The sequence below is a fragment of the Uloborus diversus genome, chromosome 3 (genome assembly GCF_026930045.1).
Source record: "Uloborus diversus isolate 005 chromosome 3, Udiv.v.3.1, whole genome shotgun sequence".
NCBI classification, from domain to species: Eukaryota; Metazoa; Arthropoda; class Arachnida; order Araneae; family Uloboridae; genus Uloborus; species Uloborus diversus.
This window is the reverse complement of record NC_072733.1, coordinates 317,769-336,334: the sequence shown is the minus strand read 5'-3', so window position 1 is coordinate 336,334 and position 18,566 is coordinate 317,769. Positions and strand designations below refer to the sequence as shown.

The window sequence follows — 18,566 nt, the reverse complement described above, 5'->3', positions numbered from 1 at the left end:
TGCATTCTTTTATTTTCCACGGAGACCAATTTTCTTGAAATTTAATAATAATTACTTGCACACCTAATGAAAATTATTTTTTTTTTTTAAATTTTCAAACGTGATATATTTTTTTCAAGTGGACAGTTTTCAAAAGCGGAAACTTTGGACTCTTCGCAATGTAATCCAGTAACAATTACTAATGAAATACTTAGTGAGTGAACGTAATAACTGAGGAAATTATTTGAATCGTTGATTTGTAGATGAAAAAAAAATCATTGTAAAGATGCTGAAAAAAAAATGACAACTGATAAAATGGTTAACACACAAGACATTAAAATTTATTGCTCATCAAAGATTCAACTATATATATCGATGTTAAATATCTAAGCTAGAGTTTTGATTTCAAAACACAGTTGCGATCACAAGAGCACCAATAGGTATTTAAAAAAAAAAAAACAGAATTAATTCGGAATGTCATCGTTTTTTTTTCCCTGTTCTTTTATTTTTCTCTAAAATCAAGAAGTTGTTTTAAGAAAAAGATGAAGAATAATGAAACAACAAAGAAGTTTGTTAATTAATTCCGAAAATATGCTGTCTTATATAAAACATATTAACATGCTTAGCATTTGAGACAAACCTTGCTTTCTGTTTACTTCCCTATTTTCTATCATTATATTTTCCCTTATAGGTTTAACTCATGTCTATATCATTTTTCAGTATTTCATTTGCGTTGTCATTATAAGGAAATGCTTTAAAACTTCAAAGAATGAAAGAAAACATTTTTTATGAAACTATAGGACCATGAAAAAATAATAACCATGCTCTATTAACTGTTAATTGTAAATAAGTATATATATTGCTAATATTATTGAAATTGGTCTTATATGAATCGTTTAATAACTTGCCCAAGAGCAGTACGAAGATAGTTTTTCTTTGTTAATTTATTTTAATATTTATTTAAAATTTCTAAGTAATATGTATAAAACATTTATAAGTTTTTTAATATGTTTTATTAATATGGCTTTTATTTCCAGGCATGGACGGATTGGAAGTCCGCGGTTAAAAAGAAGGCAGCAGATATTGCTGCCTCGAGGAATAAAACGGGTGGTGGGCCATCCACATCCAAATCGTTGAGTTCCTTGGAGGAAAGAAGTGTGGCACTTATAGCTGGGGTAGCTATTACAGGGATGAATGTCCCAGACCCTGCAAGTGATGAGGAGGTAAGCTTCTTTATGATTATCACTTAAATTTCTTTTCAAAATAAAACTTATAATTTTCCAAGTAGGGAATGTGGCTCAAAGTGAAATGGTAAAATTTTTACCCTGCTTTTGGTCACCACCTATCTGGCCGCCAAACCTTGATATCCTGAAACTAGAGACGTACTGAGTAGCACTTTGGCCGAGTTACCGAGTACTTGGCATTTCATTAATCGGCCGAGTTACCGAGTAGCAATTATGTTTTAAGAAAAACCACAGACACATATGTAATGAATTTTGAACTTATTAGAATAATAGTACAGACTGCCTTGTCCATATAATAGTTTTTAAAATTAAATTCCTGCTGAAATTTAACTACGCATTATTTAAAAAAATTTGATTATGGCAAAAATTTTGCAAAAAATTTATTTTTAAAATTAAAAATAAATAAAAGGTATGATTAATCAAGTTGGAATTAAAATAAATCATACCGATCTATGATAGTTCTCTAGTCCGCCAAACATAAATAATTTTTAAAAGCAAATAAAACAAATGCGCAGGAACACTGCAGACACGTCTTTCTGCGGAATAAGGAATGTCTTTTTCAGCACATAAAATGTGAGCTAAAGAATGTAAAGACATTCAACAAAAAAATCCGACTTTTGTCGGATGCCTTTAAATCTTCACTTTTGTGCATTGAAAAAGGAATTCCTTGTAACGCTAAAACACATGTCTGCAGTGTCCCTGCAATGTGCTTTTAACGTTGTTTTATTTTCTTTTATTTTTTAAGCAAAAGTATTTTTCTTATAACTAATTTTTGTTTGTAGCAAAAATCCATTTTTAATATAAAAATTCCATTTTCTATGTTTAACTTTTTTGCACAATTTTTAATAAATACGTTTTATTAACTTTGGGGACATTAAAATAAAGATTTATTCCATTGAAGCATTACAAACTTCATTATTCCAAAATTTAAATTTGACTTGTAAATTTGTAAATGATTACAGAATATTATATATGCTAGCACCTTTTTATAAATTTTAATATCTGTCTTGGACAATATTCAATTTTTTGCAACTACTCGGTATTGGCCGAGTATCTGATAAAAATTTGGCCGAGTACCGAGTACTGGGCAAATTGGCCGAGTACCGAGTAGTTACCGAGTACTTGGTACGTCTCTACTTGAAACATTAAATGTCCATGGAAAAAAATCCCTTGCATTTTCCATAAAAAATGCTATGTATTTTCCAGTTTTCTTAATTCCTTTTCCAAAACCCTTGATGTGTCGAAATCTTTGCACAGAGGCAAGTTTCAATAATTTTTCTTTGGCAATTTTTGTGGTAAAGCCAGTTCCAGAGACAAACTCCAGAGTTTAGAATGTTTGTACTATGTGCATTTCTTTTGAACATACTGTCCACTTAGAAGGCGGGGGTCTTTTTTTCGTCGGTTTCCAAGCAAAAAAGGAAAATGTGTTAATCCTTCTACTTTTTTGCCGCCTACAAAATGTTTTTAGAAAAGTTTCGATGACAAAACAAATGTGAAATTGTTGTTCATTTCAAAATCTCATCCTGTACACTTTCAACAATTTTAAAATTTCAAACGTACTCGTCCCATAGTACATGGATAAATGCATATAGCGTACATGTGTGTAATTGTGAGAAACCTTGTTAACTCAAGAACTCGACGTCTTGATTTTTTGCCCCGTCCCGAGATATTCGAGAAATCACGGTTGTTCCGCATGCTTTAACACATATAGGCTACTCAAGTCAGTAAAAAGTTGTCTTTGATTATAAAAGCAAGTGTTAATTTAGCGGAATCCACTTAATTTGACCACCGGTTAATCGGACCAGATCTTAAAGATCCAAAACCAATCCTATTACAAAAGCCCAAAATTATTCGCTTATTGGAAACAAAAATCAGTTGACTCAGACCAAAGAACATGAGAAAGAATTGCAATTATAAAAAGTTGATACTTTGGTTGCAATGTTTTGTTGTGATTTAAATATAATTTTTTAACTATAAAATAAATCGTTTACATTTATAATGTAAATTGAACCCTAATATTCAGTGCAGTATTTATTTAATTAATACTAATATAAATAATGTATTTAATTATGCTTTTTTTTTTTAAAGTGCTTTGTACAATTACTGAAATGCACAAAGGGCAAAGTCAAATAGTTCATTTCTTTTACTTGCTCATGTTCTTTTATTTATGAAATCACTTTTTTTTCAATTTTTAATTTGAAAAATTATTAATTTGGTAATTGCCCTCTTTTAATTATTCATATTTACTCATGAATGTACCTAATTTTGTATACATTCACTCATTTATTGATTCTCATATATATTAACTTATTTATTTGCTAGTTCTACTGTTTTCATTTCTTCCTCCTTTATTGTCATAACTTATTCGCTTGATCAAAAATAATTTTAATGATCAGATAGGAAATATTTTCAAAGAAAAATATTTTACTTTTCACTTTGCGCCATGGAAAGAAGACGTGAAAATTTTGTGCCTTTTTTTCAGAACTTGATTATGAAACACAAAAAGAATTTTTCAATGCAAGTACTTATTTGAATATGAAGTAGGTTTTCAACTTTTTCTGGCAATGAAATAATTTGAATTTAAAAATTATATCGATAATTTCTCAGCTAGCAGCTTTTATTATATCTTGTGTGTTGGAGGGTATAGATGTATGAGGTGTAAAAAGTTTATGGTTTATAATTCCTAGAAAGGTCAGAGACTTATTTAGAAATTTATATATTTTGACTGTTCCTTTGAATGTTTGTTAAAAGAGTAGAAATAGAATTAATAGAAATATTCTTTGTATTTTTCGTCATGTCTGCTGACTCATGTTTAAAATATATTTTAGGACAGATTTTTAAAAACTTAAATGTCCTGTTTGTTGTTGTTTAATGTTTAGTCTGGTGACCGTTAATAAATATTAGGGTTGGGAATTTAGGATTTTTATTTATTCAAACTTGCTTGTTTAAATTTTATAAAATGTATGTACTAGATATAATAATTATTATATCAGGCCATATACTTCTATATTAAATTTAACAAAAATAGAACCCAATATTGAAAAGAGTAATTATATCCGGATATTTTTCATAGGGAGCAAAAAACAAATGTATTTCTTGCATGTTTTGGGATATATGCTTAGATCAGATAAGATTTAATATAGATTGATATGTTTCAGTTAATCTGTTTGCAATAATAATAATTATTATTTGACTTTTATTTTTTACATTATATCGTGTGAGCTAGTTTAAATGTATGGTGTGTTATTGATTTTTTTTAAGGTATTGGATACACTAGTACCATTTATTACCTATTAGTGGATTATCAAGATAATCAGGAGTTTATTGTACATTTAATTTTTATCTATGCTAACTAAAATTAGAATGTAACATAATAGTAAGAAGTAAAAATGCTTTCATTGTTGACTAATGTACTTTTTTCTCCCTTTCTGTGTCATAGATTGCAGAAGTCTCACAGACACCAAAGAGGCCAATGAGCCAGGATGGGAGTGCCTCCAAAAAAAGGAGAGTAGAGACCCCTACAAATCATTTGGATGAAAGGATTCATTCTCTAGAGAACATGCAGGATGAAGGAATGCAGAAAATCTGCGAAAAAATTGATAATTTAGTTTCGTCGATAGACAATCTGACTAAAACAATAAACCAGAATGGTGAAAGTATTACACGCACCGTAACGCATGTAGGCAATCTGCTGTATGCTTCGCTAGATAGAATATTTAATAAAATTTGAAAAATTATATCAGTTTGTTATTATTTTTTACATTATTGCATTCTCAGATTATTATTGATAGGAGTTAAAGCATTTTAAGCTGGCTCAACTTAACTTCAAATTTATGAAATTTGTTGCTTTCGCATATTACTATATATGTACATATCTCCCATACTTTTCTTCAATTTCAGCTTGAAGATATTTTATATGGTTTAATGAAAAAACGTTAGAACAATGGAAATGAAAAAAGTATTTTCTTCATTAATAACTAGGGGTATGCCAATTTGTATACTACTTATCGCACAAATATATTAGTTTCAGGGCTGTTTGATGGGTTAAGTACTTGAAACAGTTAATTTTAACCTGGAGAAAAAATAAAAGATTTTTTGCATCAAGATTGATAACAAAAAAAAAAAAAAAAACTTGACAAAATTAAGACATGAAAAGTGGTAAATTATTGCATGCAAGCGTTTTAAGGTTGCAAAAGCTACTTTCAGCAAAGCTTTTCAAAAAGCTTTGCAAAAGCTTTTCAGTGTCTGTTTATATGTAAATTTCAAACTATTACATCCATCCATCTCTAAAAAATTTTGTTTCTTGGATTCTTTTTTTTTTTTTTTTTTTGTAAGATAAAAGAGCACGAGGGTGAAAAAATATTTTCTGATACTGTCAAAGTAAAAATTCTAACATTTGAGCATATAATGAAACTTATTAGTTTAATAAGATTTACAGTTTCAGAGCACAAAATATATAAAACAAAAATGGATATTTTAAAAATTTATTTGAAAACAAAAATTACTAGCTATAATTTTAATTAAGTAAAAAATTGAACAGCAAAGTAAATCTGGTTACTAATCTGTAGCAAAATAAATCAGGTTACTACACTCTTTCTTATATCAAATAAATCTTGATTAATATACAAAAAAAGGCTGGGCTAATACACAAAAAAATAGATTAATGTACAAAAAATAAATCAGAATACTTCAAAATCACAATGAACATTATAATTATTAAGCTTATTTATTTTACTAAACTGCAAAAAAGGAAAACAAATATTTTAAAACTAGTTATAATTTAAATATTCCCAAGCATGCTGATCAGCCGCTGCTGTGTTGCATAGCCATTTGCATCTGGTGGTGTAGATAAATAATCATCATCATCATCATCAGCATCATCATCACCAATACTATCCTGAATTTCTCTTTCAGTGATTTCGCTGCTAATATCGTCCGGATCTTCAATATCGTGAAGTATGCACATGTTGTGCAACACGGCACATGCATTTACTATCCTTGCCGCCACAACTGGATGGTGATGCAGTTTTCTGTCCTGAATGAGATACCTAGATTAATATAATTTGTTTATTAGAAAAGTATAATTATATTTTAAATGTTTATGTATCACAGTAATTACAATGATGAGAACAAAATTGGATTCATTTATGTTAATATGCATAAATAAAAGAATATACATATTTATATGTATGTTCTCTACACGAATCCAATTTACGTCGGATCTCAACCAAATTTGGCAGGGAGGTACTTGCATGCCTGAGAAGGAGCGTAAAGTGGTTTTCAAACGCTAAAATAGCGCTGAACCATTCGAATTTTAATTGAAGGACCCGAAAATGGCATTAAATGGCTATTCTACTTGAAGAAAGTGTCCAATCGGTATGATTTTAGTTAAAGGCGAAAGCCTGCAAATAATACCCCTTCAGAAGATTTTTTTCCTCTGCAAACTAAACCACCAAGTCCCTAAAACAGGGTTTGTACTTTCTTAAGAAACCCTTAATTTCATCAAGCAAAATTAAGGTCCCTAAAATACCCTTAAAAAGTCCTTAATTTTTTAAAAACTGCATCAATCCCCTTTTTCTTCCTTTTGTGTTATTTTTCTGCAATCTGTCGGGGAAATTTCATATATTTTTTTCAAGCTTGACCTCGTGTCACTTGATATAACTTTATTTGTTTTAATTTATTTTTGAGGTAGACTGTGCAAAGCTAGTAAATTAATAAACAATAGAGATGAGCGCATTTATCCGAATTTTTATGACTTGGGAAAATAACACATTTGCAAATTTTAAATTTTGTATTTAAATAGACCCAATTCCACTTATCAATAGTTTCATTTATGCAATTCAAATGAAATAAACGCTCATTGGAATGCCTTTTGGGAAATACTAAGGATTTTTGAAAAGTAAAATATTGTTTTCAAAGCTAACCTGAATCTTGATTTCAGCACACCAAAGCACCTTTCAATGGGGTTCCTTGTTTTTGCGTGCTTTTTATTGTAGCGCTCCTCTTGCGGATCTAGCCTTCGCTTTTTAACGGGAGGCATGAGTCATCGTTCGCACGGATATCCACTGTCACCTTCAAAATAAAACATACAAAATTGCTCATATACATGTATATTGACAATAATTTGCAGCACTCGACTGTGTCACAATATGAGCAAATTCAGAAATCAACAGTGTAAAACAGTCTAAGTGTAAAGTGCAATTTCAAAATTTGTAAAAAAAAATTACCTATTAGCCAAGCATTGGTATCAGTTTCCACCACGTCCCTTAACTTCCTCTTTAAGGAACAATTTCTCCAAATAAAGGAGTCGTGGGAAGCACCCGGAAATTTGGCATTGACGTTCAGAATCCTGAGCTTTGCATCACAGACCTATAAGGATGGTCAGAAAAACATTTAGTAAAATTAAGAACATGAATAGTATTTGAGTAAATGATATTAGAAATGCATTTAAATCATTTCGTCAAAAAAATCGTATTTTTTCTTTTAGCCCATACATTTTTTTGTCTGCTCCAAGACGAGCAATTGTCTTGTGAACTTGTTGCAGTGGGCAACAAATATCTGTTTACATGAGGTGTACAAGATGTAATTGCTGAAGTTTTATTTGTATTTCATGATTTTAGAAAAATTAGTTATATTTAAGAGTTTATTTAAGAGAGTAGAATCCTTACCATCTGAACATTTACAGAGTGATTTCCATGTCGATTTACAAAAATGTGTTCCGGGTAGAGGTCATCTTCAATAGGTGGCTTGACAATTTCGACGTGGATGCAATCTATCGCACCTATGACCCCTGGTAATTGTGCAAACTGATAAAATTCAGTCTTCCTCTTTTGTAGACTTCTATTGTTTAAAAAAAGAAATGACTTTTGTAATCACGGTCGAATTAAAAATGGTTAAACATATTAATGTTTGAACTGTAAAAGATCACTCATGAGATGCAAGTACAGTCAGCCCAGCTTAAACAAATATCAACGGTTCCAACATGCCTTATTCGATTAAGCGGGATATTTGATTACACGTATAATACAAGAAACCCATCTTTTGAGATATTTTGCTGGTAGAATGTTCATTATTATTACGATAAATGGAAAATGATTTTTCATTACTCAAATTTTGACATGCATTTCATTAAAATTAAAATATTTAATGTTTCTGTATGAATTATAAAAAAATTACATACTATATAAATGAATACATAAAAAATGTCTGTTTACTTAGGTTCATCCTTTCTAAAAGGCCTCTTCCTCAGTTTTGATTCACTCTCAAAACCTGAGTTATGGAAATTCAAATTCTTTCACAATATATGTATATTTTTATAAATCCGTTTGCGCCCATTTTACTACACAATCAGTCCGAGGCAGAGGAGAAAATCAACAGTCATTCAGAAAAAAGCATTTTCGTACTTGTCAAAAGTTGAACCAAGTCTAACATTGTTATTGACAAATGTCTCTTTCAATAACAAGAAATAAAAAGCCCAGGGAATCACTTTTCTATACACAAAGGAGCAGAGCTGTTGTGGCATTAGATGAGACGGGACTGGAGAGGAGCAGAGAAGCAATCAAAGAAACATTTCACTCCCTGCTTACTGCATGTTGTCCAATTCTTCCAACCCCTGGATGAATTTTACAGCCTTGAATAAGATTACAGCTAGAAGACAACTAAGGTTACGGTTAGGCCCTTTTGTGCTTGGTTTTACTTTTGCAAGAAAGTGACTAAAAATTCCACTTGAAAAAAAAGAGTTTCGCTCAAAAAACTTGAATAAGAGAGGTATAGACGAAAAATATTTCTTAAAGCGAGGAAATTCAACATTAGTGCTATAGGATTTTTTTTTTCTACCATAAATTTATATTTCTGGTATTCAATTATCTGTAACACGATTAAGAGGGGAAGACTCGTCTTCCCCCGAGGTAATAGCTGTAAGGGCCAAGGCAGTACTATGGTTCTTAGAGACGTACCGAGTACTTGGCCTTTCACTTCTCGGCCGAGTACTGAGTACCAATTATGTTTTAAGAAGAACCACCGACACACACATGACGAATTTTGAACTCATTGGAATAGTAGTATAGAGCTCTATGTCCACACAAGTAATATTTTTTTAAACAAAATTCCAGCTGAAATTTAGTTGTTCATTAATTAAAAGATTTCGTTTGTGTCAATAATTCAACAAATAAGTTATTTTTTAAATTAAAAGTAAACAAATGCATAATAGGTAAAATTAATCAAGTTCGAATTAAAACAAATTATATCAATTTTTACTTTTAGTACGCCAAATGTATATAATTTTTAAAAGCAAATAAAACAACATTAAAAGCAACAAATGTGCAGGAGCACTGCAGACACGAGTTTCTGCTTTACAAGGAACATCTTTTTCAGTGCATAAAATGTGAGCTAATGAATGGAAAAAGATCCGACTTTTGTCTGATGTCTTTAAATCTATAAGCTCACATTTTGTGCATTAAAAAAAGCATTCCTTGTAATGCCAAAACATGTGTCTGCAGTATTCCTGCACATTTGTGCTTTCAAAGTTGTTATACATTTTATGAAAAGGCATTTTATGCTTCTTATAAATAATTTTGTTAGTGGCAAAAATCCATTTAATAACATAAAAATTTCATATTTTCCGTACTTATCTTTTTAGCCCCATTTTTAACAAATAAGTTTCATTACCTTTGGGGCATTAAAATATAAGACTTACTCCATTGAAGCATATAACAAACGTCATTGTTCTCAAAATTTGGATTTGAATTGTGAATGATTGCAGTATATTATATGTTAGCACTTTTTTATCAATTGTAAAATCTGCTTTGAACAATATTCAATTTTTTACAACAACTCTGTATTGGCTGAGCACCTGACGAAAATTTGGCTGAGAACCAAGTACTCGGTAAATTGGTAGAGTACCGAGTAGTTACAGAGTACTCGGTACGTCTCTAGTTCTTAACCGGACCCCTAGTTTCCAACTTGGTTGTCGGCCCGGATAGCTTTGCAAATGCAATTATCACTGAAACTTGTGCATAGCAACATATGTTTTGTTGATAATTAATACACCATTAAGGGCAAGAGTAATACATACCTTGTATCTGTTGGGAAACTTATCCATTCCCGCAGCAATCTCCTTTCGATAGCACGGCAGACTCGGGAAATTGATCTACTAACAGAAGTCCTGTGAATTTGCAATGAGTATTCATTTGCTACAGAGCTTTGATACGAGCCTGTAGCAAAGAATCTCAGAGCACATAGAACCTGAAAATGTTATTTTAGACATTAATGATTCTATTTATATTCAATTCTTAGTATAAGATAGCTTTAACAAGATTTTGCAGTAAGAATTTAATAAAACAGTGTGAACACACAACTGTAACAAAAGAAGATTTTAAACACCACTGTAAAATGTTCCTAGTGTTTTCTTTGTTAACATCCTAAGTCTATAAAGTAAGAAGAAATGTTAAATTACAGAAATCAATCGAAAGTCATATAGCTAAGCTAAATGATTTGTAGTTTCTAATTAGAATGTACTAAAAATGCATGCATACAGATGTTTTAGTAAATTTTTTTTTCTTCGTTTCAAACTTTTGAAATGCAAAAATATAAATATTAAATTGTTCTCCATTCTAATTATAATACATTTCTATCATAACTGTTTGAAACACAAAGTTAATAGATTAGTTGACATACTGAATTCATTTTAAAAATACATATCTCACCTTTTTTTCTGTGCTGATGCAAGTCTTTTGGCTTCCATGTGGCTGCAAATCATGTTTTAATTCTTGGCAGAGCATCCTAACTAAGTCTTTGGACAGCCTGAAATTGCTAACAAATTTTGCATCAGAAAACTCAAAAGGATCCTCTGAAGATCGCAGGAAAATTCTTTGGCTTCGCAGTTGGTAGCGTTGCAAATATAAACGTAACAATTCTATCAGCAGACGAGATGCCATAGCCACTCACCTGCTGATAGCTGTCGAGGAAAAATGAACGCAAAACCTGTTCGGCCGCTAGGGCGCGTCGACAGCGATTTAACGAGCACACCTCAAAATGACTCGATAGGGGAAAACGTCGAAATGGGTTTCCCTTTCTACCGCTTCGTCTTCCCCACCCGACAAATCGAGTGAGACGATAACACCAGCACAGCCCCCCGGTCAGAACCTGGATCCCCAGGCGTAGAAGGCCAGCGCCTAACCATCGCGCCACCAGCCGGCTTAACCTCGAAATAATGCTTCCAAGTTTCACTGAGAATGTGGGTTTCACTTAGCCAGACCATTTTACATGGTATATAAAATTTTCCATTAAAAACAAAGAAACATTGCTTAAGACATATCGAGTAAGGAAAATTAACTCATCAATTGCCATAAAGATAAAATAAAATTCAAAAAGTCTAATCTTAAGGCATATCAATGAAGCATCATAAATAAAGAGCATACATTAAAAAGAAGCCATCAAAGAGGGAGAGAAAATAGGAACTTATTTCGTCAAATTCAGTCGAATTTTAAACAGAGAATGAATTATGACTATTAAGAGAAGAAAACACGAAGACTAAATACTTCGCAAGTTTGTAAGAAACCATACCAATATTTGAAACAATTGGCATGAAATGCATATCAGCTGATAGAGGGCACTTTAGACTAACGAGCAAATACATTTTACGGCTATTTTTGAATCTCATTAGATTTTTGCGAATACTTGGACTTAAACTTACATTTTCAACTAAAAGAATCATTGGGCGTGATTAAGTCGCGCAAACCGAACTTTGTTCAGAAGTTGAAATACACTCTGTCAAAAAAAATAAATAAATAAATAAAAGCTAAGCCGGAAGTAAGCGAAGGATCGTTACGAAACTTAAAATGGATGTGGCCTATGACAAGATAAGGAAATGATTACAAATTCAGAACAAAAGATTGTTTTATTAAGAAGTTATGACACAAGAAAGATTACAAAACTATAAGTTGTATAGCCTCCTCTAGCAGCTATACAAGACAAAACACGGCGGGTACGAAGTGAAATAGGTTACCTATGTCCACTGGAATTAAATCAGGATTCATTGTTGAAGATAACATGCAGCCTGTCTGTCACAACACAGCTAATCAAGTGCAGCGAAAATCTAATCCATCGTAATGGACGCCCCCCCCCCCCCCGGTTCAAGAGAGACACCACGACAACAGCGTCTTTTAGTCTACTCAGGATTGTTTTTCTTGATGCCATCAGTTTCTTAGAAATTGTTAAATAGCATGGAACTAATATCAGCGACCTTGTTGGTACTGTAATCGCCGCTCTTATGATGTGTAATCTTCGCACTCATTTCTGTTTCTAGAATGCCTTAACCGAGCGCCATGGCGGGATTCATTTATTTTTACCTACACTAAGGTACAACACTAAGGTTACCTACACTCTGACCGAGGTGGCGGCACATAAGCGCATACAACCAACCCGCTTCTCTGAGACCTACTGTACGTCCCTTTAAAAAGTTCAACAACTGTCCATCTGCCTCTAAAAGGTCGTCCTAGTCACAATAGCGTCCTTACAACTCGACAGTTTCGTTTGAAGCACCCTTTAACACAAGCTTTCACTCTTTCAATCGTACCTATCTGCGCATCTTGTACGCGCATAGCGCGCTTATCCTTTCGTCACAGGCGACGAAATTTAAATCATCTCTTACCAAACTACCCCCTCCCCCTCATTCCTCCATACCATTTTATTCTTGATACAAACATTTTTTTTTTTTTGTGACAAAGTATATTTTAACATTTGAAGATAGTTCAGTTTTCGCTACTTAATCGCTCCCAACAGTTCAGATTTTGAACTCAAAATTTAAGTTACAGTCCAAGCATTAGAAAACATTTAATCAGGTTCAAAAAAATAGCGGTATAAAATAGTTATTCGTTACTCCAAAGTCTAAGGTGCCCTCTATCAGCATTTTTAAACTACATCTTAAAATTTATATTCAAGAAAATACTGATAAAAAGAATAATTTTAGTGAAAACTGCAAACGAATCGACCAATTTTTCCGTTTTTTATGATCATTTGAAGTTTTGGACCCTATACTTTAATGGCGCCTATCTCCTTTAGAAGACGTTTGGGCCCCTTATTTTTTCCATTATATTGCTCGTCCAGATGTGTACTATCCCCTCTTAAATTTTAGCCCAAGAGTTCAGAAACATCCTGTATTGAGGGTTTTTAATCATTAAACATTTCGTGCACTCATTACCTAGAACGAATCTGTAATTTAGCTGTTCTTATATCAGTTTCAAAATGCATCGTAAAGTTTGAATGGCGCAATATCATGAAAAAGCGCGTCTTAAGTTCATGTAAAAAACAGCAAGTAATTTGTTTTGTTAAATTGTCTGAAATATCTACTTACATGTCTCAGGGGTGATAAAAATAAATTTACTCTCAAAACTGTCGAGATAAAGCAACTCAATTTGCCCATCAATATTCAAACAACGCACGACTCGTGTCAAAATACTAGTATTATGATGACGTAGAAAATGACACAAGTATTCATTTGCATTTATAGTATTGTTTGAATATTTTTCAACCCGCATTATACAGTCATTCGATACTGAGAGGTTGAAAAGCTATAGAGAATTATCTTCAATAATTGACCGATTCTGTCGTATATCATCATTCAAAATTACATTTATTTCTTCTTTGAAATACCGAGGCATCGATTTTCAATTGAAATTTTCCTACTTCATTCTAAGACTGAATCTTTGAAAGATCATCCATTTGGTATGCTATTGAACACGTACCATCTAGAACGTCTGTTGGTTTTAACCAATTCGTTTGGAAACCAATGGTGTTAGCTATGACAGTTAGACCAGGGCCGTGCCCCAGCTGAGAGTTTTACTGTTTAAACCCCTGCCATTGGGGGGAAAATGATAAACCAAATGAAGAAAATGTATATTTTACTTTTATTAACACTAATGTGAAAGTTTGTGAGCAGCGTTTTCCGAAAAAAAAAAAACTTTTTATCTAAAGTTTTTCTGCAATTTACGACTGTTAAGAGCTTTACCAACTGGCGTAATATTTCGAAATAACTGGTGGAAGAACCGCTGAATGATTTGTCAATACAAAGCATTATGAATTTGGTATATATTGCAGCTATTAAGATGCATTGATTGTGATAAAACTCTTTCTTCTTTAGTTCACTAAGCATTATTTCAGAATGTAAAAACCAGATATACTTGTTACATTATAAAAGAATTTGTGGACAGTTTTTAATACTTTATTATAATATACTGCATGGTAAACATATTTAATTAAAAAAAACAAACAAGGGGTTTTTTTGAAAAAAGATTTAATTAAAAAGAAGCTGTATAATAAAGGAATACTGCTGCCACTTGGCAGCCGAAATTATCCCGGAGTGGGGGTGGGGGGGGGGCGGCAGTAGTCTTTTCATATGGAGAAATGCCCTATTGGGATCGGCAATTCAACACAAAACTAAAGTTTGTGAAGGATTGAACTCCCCTCAACCTCCGTACAAAACAATAACCAGAAAAAAATAACTCATAATATTTAGTGTTCACATGCATGTTAAAGTCAATTAAGTGCTATCAAGCTCGGATCTTTAAGTTTTGCCCACCCCCTTCCCCCCATGTAACAAAATCTGTAGGGCACTTCACCAGAGACCAGCAGAGTATATTTCTTTCTGGCGTGAGAAGTCTTAGTGCTAGCTTTTTTAATCAATTTTTTTGGCCATTGGGCCTTTTAAGCACGTGGGCCCCCTGTACTGCGGGGTCTGCAGATCCGGGTCTGAGTGCTATACTTTTATAACAAAACATTTTGCTATATTTGGTTGATACTCAGTATACTGCCTATTCGGCAGATAAACCAGATATTTGGTTCGGCTGATTATTTTAGTGTTCGGCAATTGAATATTAAAACAAATACAAATATCTGACAATTGGTAAGCAAACACATCTTTCTTTAATGAAATAATAAAATTCTTTTTAATGCAATGAATGAACATTACAGTAAGAGAGAATCATAGCCTAACTACTATTATCAAATTGAAAGTAATTTTTCTGTAATAAAAAAGCCTCAGACGTAAAAATAAAAATATACTGCTTTTCAATTTTGCTTAAATTTTACGCCACATTGCATCAACCCTACTATCAAACTCATTTAAATAGAAAAAGTAAACAGAAAAAAACCCTTTATAACATTAAGTGTTTAAAAAAATATAATTTCAAAAAATAAAGTGGTGATTAATAATATTTTCAAACGAAGCACTTGGATATTTAACGCTTGGATATTAACTTTTCAATATTTAAATTTCTCAACTTTTACACCATAGACATACCAAATATTGTTTAAAAGCAATCTAATTTAATTAATCATTGTAATCAAATATTACTAATAGTAAATTTTTAGGCATTCTACAAGATTGTCTTACATATATCCAGAAAGAGACTAATTAGAAACAAAAAATATATCGAAAATGAAAATTCTTAAAAACTTTGTACCTCTTAAAATTTGTAAATGCATTTAACTAGCCGCTACTGTCGAGTCTAGTTGAATTGATGTGCCCCTTGAATATAATATCTCCTGACCAAAATGTTATCAACTGTCAACAAATTCTCCAGATCTTACAATGGATGTCCCTTAGGTGAAAAGAAAAACACTATTAAGTCATATAAGAATTACAAACATAGGAATATTTTTCTTAATTTTAAATTCTTTATCTCTTCGTTATACTAATACACAAGAAAAATCAGATATAAAAATACAATCAAACAGGAGAAACACCCGACAAAGAATTTTCAAAACCCATTTTTATTAAATCCCTTTTTTTTAATTACCTTTTTAACTCTTCGTACACAGCTCTCATGGCATTGCTAGGAGTCAGAATGAGGTTTTGAAAATTATAGGACATTAATTCTAAGTTTTAATTTTTTACACTTACTTTTTCAATAATTATGGGGGAATGGGGTTCTCTTGGCTGCCCTGCCTGCAAATAAGCCGAAAATTCTGTTCGGCTGATTACTTAAAAAGAAAGAACCTTGTACTTTGAAAATGCTTAAAAGCAATTACTGCCAGACTTAGATAAAATGAAAAGCTTTCTGCGAACAGAAATCCTAACTAGAAAATTTTCTGCAATTAATGATTTTGCCTAATTCACCCTTGAATAAAGAATAAAATTTATATTCAAATATGAAAGAGACAAAAAAAAAGTGCTTTAAATCATTTATTTATTGTTTTTTTTTTTTTTACAATAATATATATATCGTGTAGCCGCGTGAGGTGGGAGGTAAGTTAATGGAAAGGCCGCCGTATCGTATAGTGGGTGCATGGAACCCAAGCCGGAGTCTTGCAACCACGACAATCGCAAGGACTCCTCGGCCAATCAATGTATGGCTGCTATTATTAAAAAAAAAAAGTCTTGTTTTCAAGTTAGCTGGTGGCAAGTTAGTCAAGTTAGTCCGAGCTATAGATAGCTGGGATCGAATTCAAAAAAGACAATGCAGTCCGAATATAAGATATAGAGGCTTTATGGAAAAAAATTTTCAAGGTAAACATGGGGAGAAAACATTTAATTTGTATTATACTAGGGGGCTCTTAGCCCTGCTCGCTAGAGTGCCTTGAGAACAGAGTGTTGACAACAGCGGTGTTTTTCCCCCCGGACAAGGGAGGCCGCAACTTTCGCCCAGAGAGAAAATGTTGACCGTTTGGCTGAAATAAGTCGATTTGTAAACAAGTGTGAATTGTTATCGCGGTTTCGGCAGCAGACGTGACTTCAGTTTCTGAAGGATTTCGCATAGGCAACTGAGTTTCTCTCCATTCTTTCTTTTCACTTATCCGCCAAAAACAAATAAATTTGAGCTCCAAGTAAGGATACAGTAATTTTTCAATAAAATACAAAATGATAAAGTTTTTAAGGAGCCGGGCATGTAAGGGTAAAAGATTCATGCCCAATCTGAATTTTCACATGCCCCAGGCATGTCGGGAAGTATAATTTTCATGCTCTAGTATATCTTAAATCTTAATCTTATATATATACGACACATTACATTAACCTTACTCTTACTTACTCATTTAAATATGAAACAGAGAATGGAAAAACATCTAAAAAAAAAAGACATCATAATATTAAGTGGTCATAAATATGAAAAGTGAGCTTACAATTGATTTTTGATCAAAAAAAAAAAAATGTGTACTTCAAACATCTAAAAGATAACAATTTAATAAATTATATTGAAAAGCAATCTAATTTTATAAATCATAGTGATCAAAGTTTAATAACAGTTAGTTATGGTACAGAAACATTAGATTTTCTACAAGATTATATAACATTACCATAAAAGAGTACAATTATACCAAAGTATAATTGTACTCTGGTCAAATCATATATCTGAAGAAGTAACAGATTTCTAAATCAATGTTTCTAAGGAATTTACATTTGTGCAGAATTGCAGATAAACCTAATATTCAACACATAATATACTACATGCAATAATGAAGACAAATTTCAACCGTATACGATTGGAATTTTTCAGCCGAATATTCAGTATTTGGCAAAATATGGTACATCTCAAAAAAAAAAAATTTCTTTTTGCAACCTTAACAGTATTTTTCCCTCCAGCTTCTAACCATCATTAACTCAGGGGAATAGAAAGAGAGGAAGGGTTTAAAGTTCCAAATTTACAACTGTAAATGCATTCAACATTTGAACGTATGTATAATCAAAAAAAAAAAAAGTATAGGAGCAGGGGCATTCATTTATGCGTTATAAGTACGTTATGGCGCTTAAAATAAGTATTAGTAGGGATAACATTAAGTACATAACAAATAAGTAACAAAAAATCTAATGAATTAACAAATATATTTACCTCTCATCTTTAGGCCGCCATGTTATTGCTATTTCACCCACGTTTCTTCATTGCACTTCCGATCCGGATATGGCGTTGAGCGCGCTAAATTCCTATTGGCTGTCAGTCAGAAATGACGTATTATAATCGAGGAATTTTACAGTAAAATAACCAGTTTTCCAAAATACAGTCAAAATACTGTTTTTCTTACAATTAATGGTTTGCAAACCATCTTTTTAATGGTTCATTGACTGCAAAGGCTGAATACGGTAAAACGACCATAAAATGAACTGTTATTTAACCATTTTTTTAATGAAATTTTTAACAGTGCAATTTAATGCAACAATCCAACTGAGGTTCAGAGACTAGCAATGAGCTTTGTATATTATAATTTACCCATGGAAGAAAAACTCTTTAAAACTGACGTTTTCTGGCATATGGGAACATCGAATCAACCACCTTCACGTCCTTATTATACCGCTCTTTCTAACACAGCTAACAGTCTTGTCATGCTATGCATTAACACAATGCATAATAAAAA

At 32.1% G+C, this 18,566-nt stretch overlaps 2 protein-coding genes across 2 annotated transcripts; both read right to left on the bottom strand.

Moving 5' to 3' along the window:
- Positions 1-5,699: 5,699 nt before the first annotated feature.
- On the bottom strand, positions 5,700-7,568 carry LOC129219303 (putative nuclease HARBI1). Its single transcript, XM_054853646.1, has 3 exons — positions 7,451-7,568; positions 7,148-7,295; positions 5,700-6,271 (listed from the first exon to the last, which is right to left on the bottom strand). Exons 2-3 carry the CDS (start codon positions 7,261-7,263, stop codon positions 6,004-6,006), a joined length of 384 nt encoding a protein of 127 aa, XP_054709621.1. The 5' UTR covers positions 7,264-7,295; positions 7,451-7,568; the 3' UTR covers positions 5,700-6,003.
- LOC129218176 (putative nuclease HARBI1) lies at positions 7,267-11,196 on the bottom strand. The gene is made up of 5 exons (XM_054852394.1): positions 10,928-11,196; positions 10,297-10,466; positions 7,931-8,063; positions 7,451-7,592; positions 7,267-7,295 (listed from the first exon to the last, which is right to left on the bottom strand). The coding sequence occupies exons 1-5, from the start codon at positions 11,156-11,158 to the stop codon at positions 7,267-7,269; spliced, it is 705 nt and encodes a 234-aa protein (XP_054708369.1). The 5' UTR covers positions 11,159-11,196.
- Between the last annotated feature and the right edge of the window lie 7,370 nt (positions 11,197-18,566).